Source organism: Bubalus bubalis, chromosome 18 (assembly GCF_019923935.1).
Source record: "Bubalus bubalis isolate 160015118507 breed Murrah chromosome 18, NDDB_SH_1, whole genome shotgun sequence".
Classification (NCBI taxonomy): Eukaryota; Metazoa; Chordata; class Mammalia; order Artiodactyla; family Bovidae; genus Bubalus; species Bubalus bubalis.
Window position 1 is genome coordinate 10,205,676 of NC_059174.1, and position 23,899 is coordinate 10,229,574.

Genomic DNA, 23,899 nt, shown 5'->3' on the forward strand with positions numbered 1-23,899 from the left:
CAGAGGGCGGTCACCCCTGGGGAGAGTGACCCGAGCTGACCACGTGAGTGTCTCCAGCCCATCTTCCCTGCCTTTGTCCTGTATCATTTTCTTACTGCTGCTCTAACATGCTACCTCAAATTAGTGGCTTAAAGCAACACAAATGTATTATCTTACAGTTCTGATGGTCACACGTCTGAAGAGGGTTTTACGGAGTTAAGCCAAGGTGAAACAAACACACTAGGCGTCCTGTTGCAGAATTCACTGTTACCTCTTGGCAATGCATTAGGAACGTTTTACAAGTCAGTAAGCAGACCATTGCCCTGTTTTAATAGCATGTGGAATCCCAGTGTCTAAATATATCTAATTCTGTTAACCGAGTGGACATTTGTCCCCCCACCCCATTCTCATGTTTTGCAATGATACACAGTGTGGTGATGGGCTCCCTTGAACAGGTATCTTTCTCGATTCATCTTTATTGCTGTTTGCTTAGCATTCAGGCAGAGGGACTAAAGTCAGACCAGTTACTCTACCTTTAGTGCAAAACACCCAATTTCTTTCCCCAGCAGTGGCAGGCTGCTTCCAGCAGGGGGTGTCGTGAGTCAGTCCTACAACTGTCCTTGACACCTGGTGTTTGCTTCATAATTAATGATAGGTTCCAGTCCCCGCAGAGTAGTGCCCGGGCCTCTACCTTTCTCAGGGTCTGTTGGCAACTCTGAAATCTGTTGGAGATTTCAGATGTCTCCCTCCTCCCTTCTTTCCTTCCTTCGGTCTCTTTCTTTCTGAAGATTCAATTATGCTCACTTCCTCTACACATCCTGGACCACTTTTCTGAGACTTCTGTTAGACACGTTTATCAAGAACTGGAGATGTCACTTCTCGATTGCTGGAGGGCTGAGACAAGTGTAAAGGGGCATCGCTGGAAGCAAACTGCTGGTGCTTGCCTCTGCGGGGTCCTCGCTCAGTAAGCAGACGACACTGGAGGCAGGTAATAGGAAAGATGCTCTGGTCGAGGGAGGGGGCTCATGGCTCTCGGAGGGAGGGCCTGAGAGCCTCATGCATTTGTCCTCAAAGGAGCTGCCGCCACCTCCTTTCCCCAGCGCTGGGAGGTCTGGGCTCTGACACTGGAAAGTAACATTTAGCTAGAAGCAGGGAAGGGTACTGGGGAGGAGGCAGGACACCAGGAAGCCACATTGCCAAGCGTGTATCTGGGCTGCTTGGGCATCAGACACAGGGCACACACTGGGACTTCACCAAGAAGATGCTCAGGGAGGATCCAGAGTCCTATGCAGTCCCTGGGGAGCAGAGCAGAGTGTGTGGACTCTTCTACAAGCCTCCAGGGGGGAAAGTTCTCCTGGGCTGGCCCAGGGTGACCCAGGGTGCAGGAGCTGGCTATTGTGTTGAAGGGGAATCTTTGGGTCAAGGAAGCTGGGGCCTGTGTGACTCTAGGTACTCATGTGTATGTTGGGGGTGGGAGATCTGTGTCTTGGACCATCAGGTGATTTGGGACTCATCTCCACGTTCACGTGTCAGGGCAGCAAATGGCAGAGCCCGGGTGACAGTGTTCTGATTATGATGGAGCCATCTCAGCCCTTGACCGGCTGGCTGGGTGACCCTGGGCAAGCTCTCTCTGAGCCTCAGCTTCCCCATCGGTGACATGAGGCTGATGGTAGTACCTGCCTCGTAGAGTTATCATATGCATTGAGCATCTTCTTGGCGTAGAGTAAGACTATGTAAGTGTGATTGTTGTTATTGTTATGCTTCCATGGTGGCTCAGAGAGTATAGAATCCGCCTGTAATGCAGGAGACCCAGGTTCAATCCCTGGGTTGGGAAGATCCCTTGGAGAAGGGAATGGCAACCCACTCCATTATTCTTGCCTGGAGAGTCCCATGGACAGAGGAGCTACAGTCCATGGGGTCGCAGGGTCGGACTCGACTGAGGGACTCATACTATAGTTATCACTGTCCACACCATGCACACAAAGGTCACAAATTCCCTGTCCCAGAGGGTGAAACCGCCAAGAATAAGGGGTGTGGGTAGCAGTGGGTCACAGGCTCTCTGTCACCCTTGGACGCTTGGCTGCTGCCTAGGCCCCCTATTGGGCTGGGTGTCGGGCACCTGCTCTGCACAGACCCCTTCATGTCGAAAGCTTTCAGCTTTGGTCAGGAGTGTGGCTGGTCCCTCTGACACTGACGCACATCTCTCTGTGTCCCAGACGTGCTCATCAGTCATTCACTCCCATCTCATTTCCTGTCCTTCTGGCTGATCGCGGGTGCCTGAGATCATTCCCCAGCTTTTTTTTTTTTTTCCAGTTGCCTTTTGTGATGCCCCAGATCACAGGTGCCATGAAAGTCAGTTATTTAGACCAACTTTCCAATCTTCTATGATGAGATCACCATGTTTGACATGTAATAAAAGCACTGACTGTGTTATATTCTATACAAAGTCTTTATATTCTTTTAAAAGTTTGCGCATCAGCCTATGGGGCAGAGGCCATTATTGTGCCACCTGATGGTGAGGTGTGTGTCAGAATGTGGATGCATTTGTGCTCCAGGGGACATCTCTGGGAAGTGGAAGAGCTGGGATTTGAACCCAGGGCCATGGTCTTAGTAATAGGTGATTACTGTAGACCAATTGGAAACTATAGATTAGTAATATAGGGGCTAAAATGAAATCCACCCAAATTCTACCATCCAGGGGAAGCCACCATGAGCATTCTTTTTGTTTTGGCAATGATAGTCCCTCTTTTATTTCTAGTTATCATAATATTTGTCATATTGATTTTTCTTCATGAGTCTCATTTGAGACTTGTCAATTTTACTGATCCTTTTAAAGAACAAATTATAGTGTCATTAATTTTCTTAATTTTATGTTTTTAATTTTATTAATGTAACCTTTTCTGTTTATTTTTATGACTGACCCTCTCTTCCTCTTGCTTTAGGTTAACTTTGTTCTTTTTTTTCTAATTTCTATAGATAGAAACAAATTTTTAACTTGAGATGTTTCTTTTATTCTAAGTGTTATAAATATGCCTCTAAGCACTGCTTTAGCTACATAGTACAAGTTTTGATATGTGTGGTATTTTCATTTTTATTTGGGTCATAGTTCTTTCTTAAGATCTCATCTTTGACTTATGGATTAATTAGAAGTGTTATTTAATGTCCAGGTGTTTGAGGATATTTCTTTTGTCTTTCATTTATTCCTATTTCAATTCCATTATGGTCAGAGAACATACTTTGTATGATTTGATGCCTTTTAAATGTGTTAGGGTTTATTTTGTGATCTAATGTATGCTTTATTTTGGTGAAAGCCCCATCTGCACTTGATAAGAATGTGTATTCTTCTGTTACTGAATGGAGTGTTGTATAATGTCTTTGTTGTTTACTTGCTAAGCTGTGTCCAACTCTTTTGCAACCCCATGAACAGTAGTAGCCTGCCAGGCTCCTCTGTCCGTGGGATTCTTCAGACAAGAATACTGGAGTGGGTTGCCATTCCCGTCTCCACACCAAGCGTGTTTGTGGTGGGAGATCCAAGGCTGTGAATGGTGTCACTGTTTGTCCCGCTTGGCGCCTCCTTCCTGCCCCCCTGATGTCCCACACGTCACTGTGGCTCGGTGGAGCTGGGCGGCCCCAACACCACAACTCTGGAACCCACCCCCTATCTATTTGCATTTGTTAATATGCTTGGGGAGTCTTTGTTATATTAGGTTCAAAGAAGAGGGACCGGAGTCTTTGGGAGGAAGAGCTGTCCCAGAGAACAAAGAGCCTGAATTGCCTGAGGGGTCGAGGACAAACAAGCCTGGTATGTGGTCCCTGGCCTCACAACAAGCCTTCTCTCCAAGAGAACTCAGAACCAGAACTTGGAGTTAGCACAACTGGACAAAATTTCCTAACTGAATGTCCTGATACACAAGGCAGAGCCGTGAGGTCCCACATAGCATGGCTGAGAAGCTGTTTCTTGGTTTTGTTCCACAGAGTAGAAACCCTTTGGCAAGTTAGTTACATTACGATGCTTAGAGCAAACCAAGCAGGTGCTCTCCTCAGGACCTTTCACCTGCTTTGTCCACTGCCTGGAAAATGCCTTGACCTTCTCTCCATACAGGTGATTCATTTTCATCACTGTTCATGGCTAGGATGTCACCTGCTCACACAGGCCTTCCCTGCCCACCTCTGTATTTATCCGCCTCATTCCCCCTGCTCATGATTGCTTTATTGTCTTCATAGCGCCCGCCACCCTGAGATAGTCTTGTTCATTCATTGGTTTCTTGTTCTGACAGGTGGAGCAACACTCCCTCTCCCCTTATTACAATGCAGGCTCCCCAGGCCTACAGGAATACCTAGTACACAGTAGATGCTCAGTAAAAACATTTAACAAATGAATGGAAAATTTCTGCTGCTGTGGCATGGGTTCCGTCAGCTTTTGATCCAGTTAGAGGAAGCAAAAGAGGAGGAAAGGTAGGCATTGTGTGTGTGTGTGCGTGTGTGTGTGTAAGGAATGGGGCTGTTCTGTAGTGACTGCCTGTCTACCTGTACTTGGTGGGCCTGTTTCCCCTAGAGCCATCCTCCTCTCCTGCTGTGGGGGACTCTACAAGTGGACTAATTCGTGGACAGTCCACCCTCAGCTGTCGTGTCACTGGGCTCCGCCAGTGGGAGGCCCTGATAGAAGGCAGGAAGGCAGGAGGCAGAAGCGGGGGAGAGGGGTTTCTCCCCATCTGTACACTGGGAGCAGGGCCCTGAGCAGTGGCTGTCTCCTCTGTGGTTCCAGCATCACCAGGCATCATCCTTCTGTGACGGGCATCCAATCTCCGTATCACCCCCCACCGGGGGGTGGGGCAGCGGCATCTTGCTGTTTGTCTCCAGGTCACCTCACTGTCTCTTGTTGGGCTTCTCAGCCCTCCCGTAGCTTGTGTGACCAAGTCCTGGCATTAATCCACCTGCTTTAAATGTGTATCATTGTTTCTGTCTTCCTGTGATACAAAAATCCATGCCTCTGTAATAAGAAAAATAGTTGAATAAGAGCCAGAAAAGTGGCTGAGGGCTGACTTTTGAGGAATGGATGCAGAAAAAGAACAGGACAGGGGCCCTGAGCAGGGCTGTCACCTTTCCCGCCCGCCAGACAGGGCTGGGACCCTGCAAGCCCAGCCAGGCAGAAATCGCCTTCTAAATGTCTGTTCCCATTGCACAGTGATTTATGGTGGGACGGCGTGTTTCTGCCAAGCGATAGACTCATGTGCACCAGGCACTGCTTAATAAGGGTCAAGGATTCTTTCCTTCGCTTCTTTTTTTACCCTGCTGTCAAGCTAGAGCATTCTCCAAGGTCCCTATGGGGAAGGGCAGGGTGCCCTGCTGTGTCCATGTTGACCACTTCCCACCAAGTGGTCCGGATCACTGACCCCCCAGGAAGGGCGAGGCAGAGGAAGGAAGGAGGGGTTTGCGTGGAGTCACCATGGGGGTTTTGACAATGGTGTCCCTATGGCCAAATGGAATCCCACCAGGTTCCCTCTATCTCTCAGGGGGCTCTTGGCTCTAGGGGGCTGCTGGCTGTCAGGCAGATCAGTGTCCTCAGCTCCTGGGGGATGCTGGATGTCTGCAGAAAACCCTGGCTCAGCCCGTGCGGAGGCTCCTCCCCTGCCAGGGCAGCACCATCACGCCTCCAGGAAGCAGGCTGGCCAAGCACCCAGGCAGACCTGGGTTCACATCCTGCTCCTGCCAGTTGGAATCAGGCAAGTATATTCGGCTCACAGCCTCAGTTTCCTCTTCTGCTGAGTGGGATAACATTGTAGGAGCTGCCTCAGAGGGCTGGTGGGAGGATTAAGGACAGGCCTACATAAAGTGCCTAGTACAAAGTATGGTGCATAGTAAATATGTGCCTACTCAAGAAATGTGAGTCCCTACTCTGTCCCCTGTAGCTTCTGCTTTCATAGATGCTCATCAGCCAGATTAGACAGAAACTTGGTTTGTATGCGTCAGGATGTATGCAGCAGTCACTAACAAAAAGCTCCAACTCTCCTGGCTTAACCCTAAGGAAGATTAGCTTGTCCCCTGAAATAAGCCCAGAGGTAGGACAACTCCAAGACTGACTAAATTCAACAGCTCAAAAACGTCCCCAAGAATTCAGGGTTGTTTTTTTATTCCCATGCAACTATTTCAGTGTTGGCCTCACTCTCTGATCAGCTCCCCTTGTTGTGGCATAGTGGCTGCTGCAGATCTTGGCACTGCAACCTGACTAAAGTTTAGACGCACAGATGGATCACCGCTTTTTCACAGGTCCATGGGTATGAGGACCACTTTCCCAGAAGCACCACCCCTGACTTCTCCTCATACCTCATTGGCCCAGATCAGATGACAGACCCATTCCTGAGCCAATCACCAGTAGGGGTTGGGTGGTACTATATGATTGGCTCCAGCCAATCATCCAGGTGGTCAGAGCTGTAGGGGGATCATCCACCCTCATCACTGTGACTGATCTTAAAAATCCTGCTCCCACCATCTTTTTCTCCAGTTCCTCCCCTCATTTCAGGATACAGGAAGAGCCTGCTTCTCACCCCTTCTGCTGCTGCTAAGTCGCTTCAGTCGTGTCCGACTCTGTGCGACCCTATAGACGGCAGCCCACCAGGCTCCCCCGTCCCTGGGATCCTCAAGGCAAGAACACTGGAGTGGCTTGCCATTTCCTTCTCCAATGTATGAAAGTGAAAAGTGAAAGTGAAGTCGCTCAGTCGTGTCCTACCCCTTCACAATTTTACCTCCCAGCAGGATGGGGCCAGAGGTAGGTGGCCCCTTCCTGGAAGACTCGTCCCACCTTGTTGCTCCTCACCACCTCTGGTTTAGTCAGCCCCTGGACTCTACTCCTCCCCATGTCTGGTTTAGACGTCATCCCCTGGACGCTGCTCCTCCCCACCCGATTTGAAAGGAATTCCCCATCCCACAAGGTACCCCACAGTCACTGCCTCAGACTTTGGGTCATTTCAGCACGTAGCACAATTTACCTGCTTTCTTGGTCTGTGTCTTCCCACTGGACCATCCCCTTCATGACAGAGGGGATCTCCCTCACTTTATCCAGTCACTCTATGTCACAAGACACAGAGATCCTGATGGCTCCAGGAAGGCACAAGATAAGGCTGGTGTGTACAAACGTGGGAAACATTTGCTTCCCAGGAAAGTTAAGCCTTTGCTTGAGGAAAGGATTGTGAAATCTCCAGCTCACCTCCCAGGCCTTATATCAGCAAAAGGGAGTGTTCTGACGTCTAGCTTTTCTGGAGTCAGAGTTGGTTTCTTTTTTTTCCTTCATTAAAAAAAAAAAAAAAAATTACATCCTTGGCATTAAAATAGCATCTTGGATGATTTCACCCGGCTTAGGTTTTGTGAAGCCCCCATCAGCGGCATCGTGGATTGTCTGACCTTGACCCTCACGAGGTTGACTGAGTTGAGTGATCGACCAAAAGAAGCAGCTATTTGCTTGTCTTGGCAGCTGAGCTGAGTTCTTGGGATCATTGCTGAACTGTTGAATTTAGCTACCCCCTTGCCCTGGTGTAGGATAGAGGCACAGATAAATAGAATCTGTTTCTGTCTTTTTTTTTTTTGGCCATGCTATGTGGTTTGTGGGATCTTAGTTCCCCCTATAGGGGCTCAAGTTTATCCAGCCAGGTCAGGGGACTTGGTGCTTGGTGGCTTGTGACTTGGGTCACTGGCTGGTATTGTGCTCAGTTGCTTAGTTGTGTCCGATTCTGTGCAACCCCCCCTCCCCCCAAGACTGGAACCTGCCAGTCTCCTCTGTCCCTGGAATTTTCCAGGCAAGAGTACTGGAATGGGTTGCCAGTACTAGAACCAGTAGGCTGGTTCCTGCTCCAGGGGATCTTCCCAACCCAGGGGTTGAGCCCATATCTCCTGCGTCCCCTGCATTGGGAGGCAGGTTCTTTACCACTGGCACCATCTGGGAAGCCCCACGCTGGCATTAAGAGGGCCCAGCAAAGCCATCTGGGCTGCAGCCCTGGAAGAGGGGTGTGGGAGCATCCATTTAACTGATCGGTGGGTGTTCACCAAGCCCCTACTATGTGCCAGCTGCATAGGAGGAAAGAAAGAATAAACCAAAAACTGTATAGACAGACACCAGCCTGGCTCTGAGGGTGCTGACTGTCTATCAGGAGAGTCAGGTGTGGTAAGAAAGAATCGTGCCTTCCACCGTTGGGTTGTGTGGGTCCTGGCAAGCAGAGGTACATGGGGATGTGAAAGCCTGCTCTAGGGGAACTGAACTGGTCTGGAACGTTTCCAGGACGAAGGGGCTGTTTCGCTGAGAGCTGAGGCTTAACGAGGTTACTCAGCAGGGCCTTCGCTGGCGGTCCACTGGTTAGGACTTTGAGCTTTCATTGCCAAGGCCCGAGTTTGATCCCTGGTCAGGGAACTAAGATCCCACAAGCCACATTGTTGTTCAGTCTCTCAGTTGTGTCTGACTTTGTGGCCCCATGGACTGCAGCATGCCTGTCCTGCACCAACTCCTGGAGTCTACCCAAATTCATGTCCATCTAGTCAGTGATGCCATCCAACCATCTCATCCTCTGTCACCTGCTTCTCCTCTTGCCCTCAATCTTTCCCAGCATCAGGGTCTTTTCCAATGAATCGGCTCTTCTTATCAGGTGGCCAAAGTATTGGAGCGTCATCATTAGTTCTTCCAATGAATATTCAGGACTGATTTCCTTTAGGATGGTCTGGTTTGATCTCCTTGCAGTCCAAGGGACTCTCAAGAGTCTTCTCCAGCACAACAGTTCAAAAGCATCAATTCTTTGGCGCTCAGCTTTCTTTATGGTCCAACTCTCACATCTGTACATGACTACTGGGAAAACTGTAGTTTTGACTGTACAGACCTTTGTTCAAGCCACATAGCACAGCAAAATAAATAAATAAAAATAATTTACTCAGCCAAGAAAACCAGGAAGAATGTTGGGAAGTGGAAATAGCATATGCAAAGGCCCTATGGCTTAGGTGCATGGTGAATGTGTGTGTGTATGTGTAGGGAAAGGCTGGCATGTGGCAGCAGGGAGAGGCAGGAGGGAATGTGTAGGGACAACAGCCCTGAAGGTCAGGGTGGGGACTGGTCAGAGGAGAGGCCAACTTTGTCAGGGCTCCTGACCCTGACTCTTCATTAGAATCAGCTGGGGAACTTTGGAAACCACTGGGTTCTGATTCCCTTGACCTGGGCTGGACCCAGGTGTGGATGTGATTGACAGCCCCTCCCGTGGGTGATGCTCCCATGCAGCCAGGTGGAGAAAGGCCAGTCCAGACTGGAAAGCCCTGCGGATTGTGTTTTCAGCCACATCCCAACAGGACCGTGGCAAGGCCTTCGGCTCAGGAGGGGCAATAGGGAGGGGTTTCATGATCAGAGGTGCCTTGGGGGAGAAAGACAAGCCGCAGAGAGAGAAACGCTGCTTTGAGGGTGAGTCCAGGTCCTGTGGGCAAAACCACGAGAAGCTGGCAGCGACCTGGCCCGGCAGCTAGAGAGAGGCTGAGCCCACTGGTGGAACTGGTCCCAGTCTCAGCTGTGGGAGGAAGGGGCCACGAGGCAGCCAGCCTCCCCGCATAACCTTTCCATCCAAGTGCCCCTTCGTGAAAGGGGACCTGCTACTTGAAAGGGGACCTCGCCCCACAGCCGTCTTGAATGGCAAAAGAAAGCAAGGGAGCTCCCAGTGGCCAGAACGGAGGGTCAGTTCCCGGGGAGTCTGGTCTCAGACCAGTCACTCTGGGGCATGAGAGGAGGGGGAGCAGCGGAGAGACGTGGGGAGTTTCCTGGCTGGAGAGCAGAGTGAAGGAGGGAGAGGGACGCTGAGTGGAGGTCAGGGACAGGGAGGCTGGGTGAAGTGAGCTCAGGGCCGGGGTCTCCAAGGACGGGCGGCCAGGGGACATCTGCTGTCGTTCACTGGCTGGAGTGGAGCAGGGCGGGCTCTGCTTCAGGCCAGCTGAGCAGCCTTTCCCAGCGGCCCTCCCTCCTCTCACAGAGGACACTGCTGAGACCTGGCACCTCCTACACAGACTCACCTATCGTCTCTGTTTAATTCTGGCTCGGAGGGCGCAAAACCTTGCCCAACATCACACAGCAGTATTTGGGCCCAGGGTCATCTTCAGGCACACAGCTCGGGGCCTACTAGACTTTTATGGGCCCAGAAAGGTGTGTTAAATTCTCTTAAAATCAAAGGAAGTAGGGACTTCCCTCTCAGTCCAGTTGTTAAGACTCTGCACTCCCAATGCAGGGGTCACAGTTTTGACTGTTAAGCAGGAAACTAAGGTTCCACATGCCACACAGTTCAGCCAAAAAAAACCCAAAGAAAATAAAAAGAATATATTCCAGCTTGGTGATGGACAGGGAGGCCTGGCGTGCTGCGATTCATGGGGTTGCAAAGAGTCGGACACGACTGAGCGACTGAACTGAACTGATATTCCAGCTTGGATTATATTTATCTTTTTATCAGTGCAGTCATAAAAGATTATTTTTATTATTTTTTTTTTTTAGTAGGGGAAAGGCCCAGGAAGGCAAAAGCACCAAGGGCACATGGAACAACGTGACTCTGTTCGGATGGTAGCACCACTTCACCACTGGGTAAGGGCCAACCCAGGCTCTTCCCCTGCCCCCGCCCTCTTCCTGGGCAGCAGCGTGTTCTGACCCCATCAGTCCGCATCTCAAGCCCATTCTCTGTCCAGCCCCATCCTTCACTTCTCAGATGTGTGGCCACTTCCTGGGAGACCTCTGCTGGCTTTTGTGACTAGGTCACAGTGCCTCCCCCCGCAGCCCATCTGCCCATGTTGCAGTTTAGCTCCTCTGGACACTCAGTGCAATAGTTTTGAGCCCAGACTTTGAAAGCAAATGCCTGAGTTGCAGTCCCAGGTCTGCCAGTTATCAACCATCCACAGTTTGGCATGTGAAAAAGAGGAGAGTGGAAAAGTTGACTTAAAACTCAACATTCAGAAAACTAAAATCATGGCATCCAGTCCCATCACTTCATGGCAAATAGATGGGGAAACAATGGAAACAGTGAGAGACTTTATTTTGGGGGGCTTTCAAAATCACTATAGATGGTGACTTCAGCCATGAAATTAAGACACTTGCTCCCTTCGAAGAAAAGCTGTGACCAACCTAGACAGCATATTAAAAAGCAGAGACATTACTTTGTCAACAAAGGTCCATCTAATCAAAGCAATGGTTTTTCCATTAGTCATGTATGGATGTGAGAGTTGAACTATAAAGAAAGCTGAGCACCAAAGAATTCATGCTTTTGAACTGTGGTGTTGGAGAAGACTCTTGAGAGTCCCTTGGACTGCAAGGAGTCCAACCAGTCCATCCTAAAGGAAATCAGTCCTGAATATTCATTGGAAGGACTGATGCTGAAGCTGAAACTCCAATACTTTGGCCACCTGATGTGAATAACTGACTCATTTGAAAAGACCCTGATACTGGGAAAGATTGAAGGCAGGAGGAGAAGGGGACGACAAAGGATGAGATGGTTGGATGGCATTACCAACTTGATGGACATGAGTTTGAATAAACTCTGGGAGTTGGTGATGGACAGGGAGGCCTCGTGTGCTGCAGTCCATGGGGTTGCAAAGAGTCAGACACGACTGAGCAACTGAACTGAACAGTTTGGCAGTTTGTTCATTTCTCTGACCCTTAGTTTTCCTGTCTGTAAAATGGGGATAGTAAGAGTACTGACCTAACATAATTTTGATAGATTAAATGAGTGAATATTTTTAAAGCACTCCACTGTATGTCTGAGACTCAGTCTCCTTATCTGTAAAATGGGATGATAATAGCTATTTGATAGAGTTGTGATAGGTTAAATGAATTATTTTTTTTATGCACTTGAAACTGTGCCTGGCACCAAAAAGTACCATCAAAGTGTTTTTTAAAAACACTGATAAATATCTGACTCCTCCACTTGTTAAGCCCTGTAAAAGCAGGGGCTAGGCCTGGTTTTACTCTCGCCAGTCTGGCACATAGTAGGTGTTCAAATGTTGGAACAAATTGAATGTTCTCTGTTCTTCCTTTTTATGCTTCTGTGTTTCTTTCTGCTGGAAGTCACTCACACTTGAGTATAAAGTATGAATTTAATACCCCCTGTCCCTTTTCCTAAAGTACTTATTTGCCGGATTGGTTCACTGTGGAAGAAATGTTCTGCCTTTTAGGGGAAGGAATCACTGCCTTGGTGATCTGGTGGGGAAGCTTATGGGGGTTGGAAGGGCAGGATTTCCTCCTAGACCCTGTAACCATGGGCCATATCCTTTGCTCCTTAGAGAGCATGCACTTGTGCCCTCTGTATTTTTAAGGGAGCTATTTTCCTGTCTTCCTGGAGGAGGAAAGTGGTCAGCAGTGGCTGTCAGACCCTGGCTGGCAGACCTCTCCAGCTGGCCCCTGGCAGCAGAGGAGATGAAAGGCCTTGCCAGCTCCAAGGCTTTCCCAGAGGAAACCTCGCCCACAGTTCTGCAGGAAGTCACACTCCAGCTTGATGAGTCCCAGGAGGGCAGCCCGCTAAGCTTAGGATCATGTCCAGGTCTCCAGAGCTCAGATCAGCCAGGAGGACCTCCGCCACTTGGAACATAAAGTTCTGAGGCTTGGCAGGAATAGGGGAGGAGCCGCCCGCCCTGACATCCTGAGGGGCCCCCTCGGCCCCAGCTGGGAGCGTCCAGCTGGCTGTCAGGCCGGGACCCTGCCTCACCCTGATCAAAGGAAAGCACTGCGTTCCCGGGGGGATTTGTACCATGTTTATTTCTCGTCTCAGAGCCCTTTCTCCTTCCACACGAAACCCGCAGGGCCACCGTGTTCCCAGAATAGTCGCCCTTGTGGTAAATGCTTCGGGAAGAGCATTTTCACAAGTTAACAATCGCAAGACATTAACTGATAGGACACTACTTGGCGTCCTGGGTCCCCGTGGTCCGAATCCAGCTGAGGAATTGATAGCTCAGTTAAAGAACATTTATTGAGTACCTGCTGTGTGCCAGGCCCTGGGAGATGTCCTGAGGGGATGCCTGAGAGGTCAGCCATGAAGGGGGGCTTCGGGAAACACGCCTGACTTTTGTGACCGTCTCTTCGTCTGTAGATGCCCTTGTGGAGTCGTCACGATGATGAGTTACTCTGTGCATCCGGCCAGTGCTGGTGCATTCTGGCATTGTGCAGGGCACCGGGTGCATTCAGTAAGAGAGATGCCCCCGCATCTTGACCTTGAGAGCCTACATCCCACTCCAGGGTGTAGGAACTTCCCACTGTCACTGTGATGAGTGACCACAAACTCCATGTCTCAGATGAGAGAATTGAGGAGCAGTCAGCACCCCACAGACCGAGGCTGAGCTGGGACCCGGCCCAGGGGCATCTAAGCCCAGAACTGCCCCTGCTGGCGTCACAGTGATCAGACAGGGCAGGTGTGGAGCCCCAGCCCTGCCACCACTGCCTGACCTCAGGCAAGTGTCGTACCTCTATTTCTCCATCTGTAAAATGGACATCGTAGCAATGCCTGTCTTGGGGTTGCTGAGAACAGGTGATAGAGTACGAAGTTTATGAAATATGGAGTTGTGTATAAAACACACAAGCTGACATTTATAGCACCGTTAGGATGTCCGTGAAGTGCTTTACTTGCACAAATGCACAGAACTCCCAAGAGACCCATGACGTTTGAGTAACAGTCCACATGCCCACACTGGAGAGGAGGTTTCCAGGGTTCAAGGGCACTCTCCCCTCAGCCATGTGCTCCGCTGGGCCCCGTTCAGCAACAAGTCTTCCAAAGAAGTTTTGTGGGCAGAAGAGTTTGTCAGACCAGCCTCGAGTTTGGACAGAGTAGCAGCCGGAAGCCCCCAACCCATCCCCTGTGTGCCCACCCCCACCCGGCCCCAGCCAGCCCCCAAAGCCAGCACCTCTCCTGGGGAGGGGACTGCCCAGCCTGCAAGGAAGTGCTCATTATCCCTGTGTGACAGGGCCACTCCCAGCCACGTCTCCAAGCAGCGTGATGCCCCCGTCTGCTGCCGCTGCCTTCTGAGCCGCCTCGGCTGCAGACGTCTGGCGGGGAGTCTCTGGGGCCAGATGGAATAGGGCAAGCTAAAAATAACCTGGCGGGCGGCCCCCACCAGGGGATGGGGGTGGGGGCCTGGGCTGGGCGAGGACACATGATCCCAGGGACCCGGCCGAGTGGAGCCGAGAAACTCTCCAGCAGCCCGAGCACACTTCTGCTCCCCATTCTAGGACCCACCGGCTGGAGCACCCCTCTCCTCTGACCATCCAGGAAGAAACACCTCGAACCAGCTACAGGATGGGCAGTGGCCGGAGAAAGGTCAGCTGGACTTTGTGCTTCCTGCTTCTGCTGCTCCTTGAAGCCGCTTCCACCAAGAACCTCTGGAAGCGGGCATTGCCCTCGAGGCTGGCGGAGAGGGCCCGTGTAAGTGCCCAGGTGGGGGGGCTGCTGGGGGCCGGGGGGAGATGGGCAATTCTCGCCCCCCACACGCGGGCAGGCCAGGGCAGGCATCTTTATCTGAATCGTGCCAAAGTCGGGTGGGCAGGCAGACGGACCTCACAGCCCTCAAAAGGCTCCGTGCCTGGAAATAGAGAAGCCAGGGGCCCCTAAAAACACACGGGGGGACAGCGATGGGCTTTCCTTACCCAAGGTTACTTTCTCCTGACAAACAGCACCTAATTTAAGAGTCCAAGGACTTAAAACTGAGTGCTGTTTCTCAGCAATCAATAACCAAATGTCGGTAGGATGCAATTATGCTTCTGTGTGCTTCCTGACTCACTCAGTAAACACTTGGTAGAAACTGCTCTGGGCCAGGCTCCGTGTGTGGTCCTGTGGGTACAACACAGAGACAGCCAGCAGCTCCTGCCCTTAAGGATGGCCTCATTGAATAGGCTGAGCAGCTGGGTAACATGTGACAGCCATACAGAGGGATGGCACACCAAGACCAGAGGTGAGAAGCATGGGCCTTGCAGCCCTGAGTTTGGATCTGTACTCTTGCTCACAGGCTGTGTGACTTCAGGTAAGTTGTTTGACATCTCTGAGCACCAGTGATCTCATCTGAGAAAGACTGTGCATTCCTTTCAGTTTGTTCAAACAAATAGGCAGTTAGATGGCCACTGTTTACCCAGGTTGCCCTAGACTGTAAGGATGCCAACTTGTATCCCCAAGCCTTGGGAGTGTTACCCCCACAGGCCTGGGGTTGCAGAGAATGAATGAGAAGCTAAAGGGAAATGTATCCAAGCACATCTGATTTTCCTGTGTAGGTCTGTGGCTATACCGGCGTCATCGTTCCAACAGCATTTGTAGCTCTGTGTCTTTGTATCCCACATTGGTAATTCCCCCGCTATTTCACACTCTATTTTTATTCTGTTTGTTATATTGATCTGTGATCAGTGATCTTTGATGTGACTATTGTGAAAAGATTGCGACTCACTGAAGGCTCAGAGGACAGTTAGCATTTCTCAGCAATAGGGCATTTTTGTGATTAACGTGTGTACATTGTGTGTTTTTTAGATGTAATGCTGTTACACACTTAATATGCTGTGGCATAATGTAAACGTAACTTGTAGGCGTGCTGGGAAACCAAAACATTGATGGAATTGGCTTTACTGTGGTGGTCTGAGACCACACCCACAGGATCTCTGATGTCGTATCTGTCGACAAGCGTTGAGAAGGTAAATAATGCAGGAAGGGGACTAGGAGAGAGACTAAGGCTGGGGGAGGATGTCATTTTAGGTTCCCTGCCCCAAAAGGGAGCACAGAGGCATAGAAGGTTCAGGAAGATCTACTAACACTCTCAGCCTAAGGGTGAAGAGTGAATGACTCCATATCCATCAAACACAGCACATACTGAGTGGTCCGTGTGACGTGGTGACTTTGGCTCAAATAATTATGAAATTGGTGCTGTTTGGCTCCCCAGAGGGAATGTAGGGTCTTCACAGTAGGGCCTGATTCTGTCTCCTTCAGTGCAGTGTTCTTGGTGCCTTGCCAGGTGCCTGCCATGAAGAAGGCATCCCATACATCCTTGTGGGTAAATTATGGGCAAATACAAAGGAAGGCCAGAAGAATATGTACAGCTCTGTGCCAGGGGAGTCAGGGAAGGTTTTCCACTGTTGGGGATATTCAACCCAGGGCTTTGAAGGATGAATAGGAGTTTTCCAGGCAGAGAAGAGGGAAAAGGGAATGTTTAATGATGCTAGGCATGGTACGATGTATGAAGCTGTACTGAGGCTAATCTCAGCCTCCAGGGCTCACGCTTTTACAGGTCAGGCAGGAGGCCATGTGGGTGTAGAAAAGCGTAGTAGCAAGTGAAATGGTGGTAGGTGTTTGGAGGGAGGAGAGTCAACCCTTGTCAGATTGGGCTCTCCTGTGCTCTTCACTGGCCCAGCCTGCCGATTTAGGCCACAAAGTATCTAGTTCTCTGGTTCTAGGACCGCAGAAAAATTTCTGGTACATCACCTGGTCTCATTTCCACCTTGACCCAGAGCATCACAGGAGCAATGCCATGACATCTCACAAGGAGGAATGAGGAGGCTGGGAAGATTGGGGGCAGTGTGCACTGGGGTGGGGGAAGTCTCTAAGAACACATGCCTGGCTGGGCTTCGGGAACCAAATTACTTAGCCACTGTTTATCAGAATGTAGGTGCTTTGAGTGTGTACTCACTGGATTGAAACTCTCCCCTGTTATCAACAGATATCTGCTTCCCTCCCCAGCTCCAGGACACAGAAGAGATTTGTGCCAAGAATGTACCTTGGAGAGAGCCCCTGGGGAAAGACAGGCTGTTGACTGGTGACTCAATGGTTAGGGAGACTGAGCAGGGCACCAGGCCCAGGAATTTATCTCAGTGACATCTCTAATGAGCTGTGCAACTTTGGGCTGCTCACTGCCCCTCTCTGGGCCTCAGGTCATTACTTGGGAAATGGAAGGCAGAGGATCAGATGACCTCCAGGACCCTTTCAGTTCTGATTCTAATTTCCATGCAAATGTCCAGCAGGGAATTTAGGAGTGATAGGAAGCAGCCCCTGCATATTCAGGGGCCAGACTTCCCACGTGGCCCCCACTGCCCCACCTAAGCTGAGTCAGCTTTTCAGCTGTGGCTTCTGGGGCAGGTCAGGGCAAGGGGAGGTGGGCCTCCAGGTTTATGTGAAGCCCACTTGTACCACTCCAGAGTTAAATAGAGCCCTTATTAAAAATTAGGTCATATAAATTTATGTAATTTACATGAAAAAGAAAGGAAGTCCTCCTTATCAGAAGCATATTACCTCCTAATTATTTTGCTACATCTTAACCACGCTACCTGCTCTCAAGATTATTTGTGTCTGTAGCACCTATGAGGTAGAAATACCATCCATCGGGAGCTTTTACACATCTCTTCTCCACTCCTCATTCAGCAGTCTCACACTGGTGGCTTAAAATCAGCCCCGGTGGGAGTATTTACACCATGGAAACTGGCACAGACTGCATGTGGAGACCTGGGTGTTAAACCTGGACCAGTGTGGCTGCCAGCATCCTGCATCCTGGCTCCTCCCCTTCCTGAAGCCCCGCCCCTTGGCAGAGTGGGCAGAGGGGTTCCGGGGAATTTCCTGGACACTGTATGCCTTTTCCTGCTCTAGACACAGTGCCAGAGAGGAAGACAGGGGAGGCCCTTTCGGAGGCTCGTAAGGAGAAGAAGGCTTGTCCTCTGTGAGCCTCCGTTGCCTTGCCTGCAGCCTGGGAGGCAGCGGTGCTGCTTTGCAGTCCAGAGGAAAGACCACAAGAGCCTCCAGCTCAGGGCCTGGCAGGGGAATACCACTCTCTATGCACTAATAAAAATAAAGACAGAGCCAGATATTTACGAGGCTAGATAAGACGGAATAGGCCAGGGAGTGGAATGTTTATCAATAGCCCAAGAGCCCTTCTGGGATGCTCAGGGTCTGTTCGGTGGAGCTGGTGTTTTGCGCTTTGCTTTCCTGGCATTTGATGAAAGTCATAAGAACAGTCCTTCCTACGTGTCAGGCCAGGTGTTCACCCTGCGTTCTATCTCAGGATCCTCTGAGCAGATCCCCCAGATGGGACTCACTGTAGCCGCCATGGCGGCCTGGTGGCCTGATGATCTCTATGTGTCACTGTGGCTATAGGTCTATTTAGTCTCCTAAGCTCCCATACGGGGCAACTGGAAATGGAGACAGAGCTCTAGTCACGGTAACCAAAGCAGAAACAGCCCAGGTGTCCACAAGCTCAGAAAGGATCGACAAAATGGGGTCCATCCACCCAGTGAAACATTATTCAGCCATAAAAAAGAATGACGTACCGGGACATGCTCCAGCATGGATGAACCCTGGAAACCTTATGCTCAGTGATAGACGCCAGTCAGGGGACTCCCCTGGTGGTCCAGTGGTTAAGACTTCGCCTTCCAATGCAAGAGGGTGTGGGTTCAATCCCTGGTCAGGGAGCTAAGATCTCACATGCCTCATGGCCAAAAAAACCAAAAGATAAAACAGAAAAAATATTGTAACAAATTCAATAAAGACTTTAAAAACAGTCTAGATCAAAAAAAGATGCCAGTCAGAAAATACCACATAGCCTGTGACCTATTGATATTTATGAAATGTCCAGAAAAGGCAACTTCATAGGGACAGAAAGTAGATTAGAGGTGGCCAGGGGCTGGGGCTGGGGTAGGGATTAGGAAGTACTGCTTACTGAGAATAGAATTTTTTCAGAAACTAACATAGTTATAAGTTAACTATACTTAAAAGTATACTTCAACTAAAAAAAGAAAAGAATGATGTAAACCTTTTAGAAATATAGAGGTAAGTGGTTGCACAGTATTGTGAATTTAGTGCTACAGAATTGTGCACTTCAAAATGGTGAAAGTGGCAAATTTTACGTTGTATGCATCTTACCATGATAATTAAAAAAAAAAAAAAGGGAACCTGAGGGATTCCCTGGCAGTCCAGTGGTTAGGACTTGGCACTTTCACTGGTCGAGGAACTAAGATCTTGGAAGCTGTGCAACGTGGCCAAAAAAACAAAAAAAAAACCCTCAAATACCTAAGGTACTTCTTATGGATTCTGTGAAGGTCTCCTGGCCAGGTCAGTCTTAGTTTCGTGGTTCCTCCTCAGAGGAGCCTTCCCTGGTCCCGGGGTACCCTGTTTATGTCTCCCTTACAAGTTTTCTTAATTTCTCAACTTCTCCTTCATAACATTTAGCTCCCATATTATCATCTGCATGATTTCTCCTTTTTTTTTTTATTCTGGCTTTGTTTCATTTCTCATTACTCGCTTGCACAGACAAACAAAAGGAAAGCGATTTGCTTGCTTCCTCTGTGTGATGTTTGGTGGTGTCCGTTGCTTGTCCCAGAGCTGAGCCATGTGAAGGCAGGGCGGGTGTTTTCTGGTTCAGGTTAGCTCTCCTTGCATGCACCCAGTGCCTGGCACATAGTAGGCCTGAGAGCTACGAATTTACCATGAAATGAATGAATCACATTAAAAATTACATTTCTAGAGCAGAGGAGAAGGGGTGGAAAGTTCTAGAAGACTCTCAGGTACCCAGCAGGGCTCAGTGAACACACCAGCTGGAGGAGTTGCCCGAGTTTGCGGCCCTGCTCTGGACGTGCCCTGAGATGGCTTGTCCTGGGGTGAGATCCCGGGTTTATGAGCCCCTCCCAGAGGAAGTCCTGTGAGCCTCGCACCAGACTTTGCTCCCGGAGCCCGGGTGTCAGGAAATGGCATTCAGCACATACTGAACTCTCATCCCGCCATTCCAGGGAGAGACGTATTTTTAGATCTTTGACATCCAAATTCCAGAGGAAGAGTGAGTAAAGCTTGGAGGAAAATTGGCTTTCTTCCTGCACCCAGCAAACCAGTCCATCCTGGGATGCATTTTTATTGGTCAGGCCATTAAGTCTCTGGAACATTCCAAAGAAGGGTAACACTCTCGAGGGGATCAGAGCGTCGGGGGCGGGGTGTGTGTGGAGGGAGGGATGTGGTAAACTGGGGCAGCTCTGGAGACTGGATTCTTTCTCCTTAAATGGAGATGGTTTCAGTTTTTTTCCCCCAATTATAAAAACAACGCTGTTGACTGTGCAAGACATTTAGACAATACAAAAAGTCACGAATAAGTAAAAATGGTCTAAATTCTCCAGAACGCAAGCTCTGTTGATATCTTGGTATATGTGTGTGTACCTAGACTTTTTCATGAAGTGCTTATACTCAGCATACATTGTTTTTTTAATGATATTTTGCTCATGTTGTTTAAATTTTTTTTATTGAGATGAAGTTTACATACTGTAAAGTCAGCCACATAAGAGTGAACCATTCAGTGGCATTCAGTGCATTTGCAGTGTTGCACAACCACCACTTTTTTCTAGTTGCAAAGTATTTCCATCACCCCAAAAGGAAACCCCAAACCCATTGAGCAGCTGCTCCCCACTCCCCTCTGTATCCCCGCTGCCTGGCAACCACCAATCTGCTTCCTGTCTACAAAAATTTCCCTGTTTTGGACGTTTCATACAAATATCATATTTGTATGTGGAATTTGTGTCTGGCTTATCATTCGTGTTGTTTTGTACCTTGCATTTTTCACCAAATGATGTAAGGTGAATGGCTTCCCTGGTGGCTCAGCAGTAAAGAATCCACCTGCAATGCGGAGACACAGGAGATGCTGGTCTCATCCCTGGGTCAGGAAGATCCCCTGGGAAAGAAATGGCAATCCACTCCAGTTTTCTTGCCATGGACAGAGGAGCCTGGTGGGCTACAGCCCATGGGGTTACAAAGAGTCAGACACAACTGAGTGACTTAGCATGCACTCATGGTGAATATGTTAATATGATGGATCCATGTTCTCTTTTCAAAGACTTCTGTGGTGTTCCAGTGGATTCGCCATTATATATTTATCCAGCCTCCTTTGGTTGGCATGCGCTTCAGTGGACTCGTGGAATTGGGCTTCCCTCTGAAGCAGTCCAGAATTGATTTTTCCCTACCTGCTTCCTGAAGGAATCGGCAGAAGAATGGCTTTGCAAATATACAGAGGCTTCCAAAAATATCCCCCCAGGAATGAAGAAAAGAATAGCTACCAAATCAAAACCTTAAGGGAACCGTCTTTACCCACGCAAGGCATGCAGCGCGGGGATGTTCCCTTCCGAGCTGTACCGTAGGAACTCTGAAGCAGGCTCTCTGTGCCATCCCCAAGCAGGGATGAAAAGAAAAGATGGAGGACATAAGTTGTCTGGGATATTCGTGAAGGATGTTGTCAGTCTGGAGTGAGCTGAGATTTGACATGCTGTTATTTTCAGCTGAGTGGCAACGGAGGGGAAGGCTGGCTAGGGCTGCAGAGAGCAGGGGCCAGGGTGAGTTCTTTCCAAAAGGTGTGCCTGGGGAAGGAAGTTACATACCTATATCCAGAGCTGGGGCTGGTCCACAGGCGGGCAAGAGGCAGGACCATATGAGAGAGGGGGACCCCAAGGCAACAAAGCAGGAGGAATCTCAGAGATTGGGAAGCAGCTCCCCAGGCCCAGGCTCCCGGGACAGGAATTTGCCAGAGTCAGACCCAGGTTTGAATCTTGCCTCTGCTGCTGGCCAGCTGCATGACCTGGGGCGAGTGCCTTCAGTGTTTCTGGGTCTCAGTTTCCTCATCAGTAAAGTGGGGGAATCACAGCCATGACCCTAGAGGACTGTGCTGAGAATTCAGTGAAATTCAGTACCTGTTGACCTAGCACAGCGTTGGCTCACAGTGGGAGCTTAATAAATGCCACCGGCTCTGCCATGATTAGGACAGCAGACTGGTCCAAGTTCAGAGCCTGGTGCTCTCCATATGGTGTATGTACCTCGGTTTTCTCACCTCCACGGTGGGGACACAGGTAACCACAGGGGAGCGATGGATGCCGCCTCTGGGGACCCTCAGAGAACAGTGCTGGGGCAGCTACTTCCTCTGAGGAACTCTGCCAGTCTGCCCTGCCCCCATCCTCCTCAGAAATGACGGCATTGCTGCAGGAGGGTTTCTTGCTTAAGCGTCTTCAGATCCTAGTTACTAGCAGATCTTGAACTCCTTGGAGGCAGGGACCAGCTCAGAGGTTTCTTTTGCATCTGCCTCAGTATCACGCCTAGAGCTTCATCGTGTGTGTGAGTGAATCGAGGGCAGAGAGGAGGGAGGAAGGAAGCAGGGAAGACCGACACGAAAGGAATAATAAAACCAAGGGATCGACATTACTGCTCCCTCCGCAAACCCCTGCAGCAGGCACTTACTTCTGGGCCCATTTTGTAGGTGAGGAAACAGGCTCACAGAGGTCATTTTCCTGTATGATGACACAGCTTCAGGGGTCCAAGCCAGACTCATCTGGCTCCCATGGCTGAGCGCAAATCCGTGACTGTTCGTGAGGTCACGGCCATGGCGCTGTCCGCCTTGGTACACTTGAATGTGGGACAGGCTCTGAAGTTCTTGCCCCAAAGGAAGAGGAGGCTCCAAGGCGAGGGGTTTGGGGTCTTGGCAAGCCTTTGGCACCGAGGCTGCTGACCCCAGGTTTATATTTTGGATGCTTTATTCTGACTTTCGAAGGGAGGGGTGTAATACTTGGGCTCACGACCCTTCTCTGCCTATGGCCTTGGGCAAACCTTTAATTCTCTGAGCACTTGGGACCTGCCCCCACTGGACTCACGTGACCAGAGACTATGCGGATGCCAGGGAAAAGGTGTAAAATTAAACATGAAGGGACACCGCCCACGCAGGGCCCACGTGCAGGCTGAACATGCAGGAGGGTGCTTGGCACGTGGTGAACTGCTGCTCGGTGTTGCCCATCTCTGTCACACCTCCATCATCCTCATGATCACAGTTCCCATCAACCGCAAGGAAGATGAACGGAGCACAGGCTCTCTGCCATGCATGGTCAGAGGTGCTGGGGACACAGGTGGGAAGAAGACAGAGTTCCAAGGAGAGCACATTGTAGGGGAGAAAAAAACGCCACATTGGTCAATGAGCAGTCCCCCCAAGGGTGACGGAGGGTTTGGAGCTAAGTCAGGCAGGCCGCGGGGAATGCGGGTCACCAGCTAAGGGCATGTGAGAGCAGATACCTGCACTGTGTCAGGGCCAGAACTGGGCAGGCATCTTGTGCAAAGGCCCAGAGGTGGGACCTCAGAGGCGCCAGGTTACTTGCCAGGAATGAGCGAGAGGGCAGGAGGACAGGAGGGAGGCCAGAGAAGTGAAGGGGCAGGGCTGTGGGACCAGCTGGGGTCTGACCTTTAGCCCGCAGACTCTGGCCTTTAACCTTTAACCCTCTGGGGGCTGGGAAGGTAATCTATTTATTTCGTTGATTAAAGTCTGTTCTTTCTCTTCCTAATCCTTTGTTTAGGACCCTCTGTGAGCATCACCTTGCTTGACATGAAATATTTTTCAAAACATTTAATCCTTTAATCTGGGCCCCTCCGTGAAATCGGTTCTTTATCACCCAGGGCCATCTGTTGTTCAGGCCTCACTATAAATCACTTGGGCGATTTGACTTCTAAGGCGCTTATCTCTTTTGTTCTCTCCCAATTCCGAAAAGCGACATCTGAGTTTTCCTCAGAGAGCCCTGGCACATCTAAACTGGATCTCTCGATGTGCCCCCCACCCCACCCCTGTCCCGTTGGGGGCTGCCCTTAAGAAGTCACCCACCTGGGAGGCATCGGAGGTGGGGGAAAGCATGTCCCGTCTGATCTCCGGGTTCTGTTAAATTTCATAAATGAGGCTCAGTGTGAAAACAGGCTGGGCGGAAAAGCCGGCAGTCCCTCGCCAGCCACACTCAGCATCCCTGCTCGCCCTCCCAGGGAGGCCAGGGCAGCTGTCACCTCTGATTAGGATTCCCGTGGCGGGGCCCCAACATGGGTCCAGGGTCACTCATTCTGAAGAAAATGAACTGGGAGTTGTTGGTGTGGGATGATGTGTACTGCGTGTAGCTTGGAAATTATTCCTGAGGATAGGGGAATTGGCAGGG

At 50.1% G+C, this 23,899-nt stretch overlaps 1 protein-coding gene across 5 annotated transcripts in view; it reads left to right on the forward strand.

Moving 5' to 3' along the window:
- The first annotated feature begins 763 nt into the window (after nt 1-763).
- Nucleotides 764-23,899, forward strand: part of WFDC1 (WAP four-disulfide core domain 1) — a 41,934-nt gene continuing 18,798 nt past the window's right edge. For 3 of the 5 annotated variants that reach the window (XM_044932211.1, XM_006045718.3, XM_044932212.1), the window contains exons 1-2: nt 6,648-6,745; nt 14,189-14,381. In XM_044932211.1, the coding sequence (XP_044788146.1) occupies nt 6,663-6,745; nt 14,189-14,381 (276 nt within the window). In that variant the 5' untranslated portion in view covers nt 6,648-6,662. Of the gene's footprint in view, nt 968-6,647; nt 6,746-13,897; nt 14,040-14,188; nt 14,382-23,899 lie in introns of those variants that run through there. The other 2 variants (XM_044932213.1, XM_006045716.3) reach the window with 2 other exon arrangements.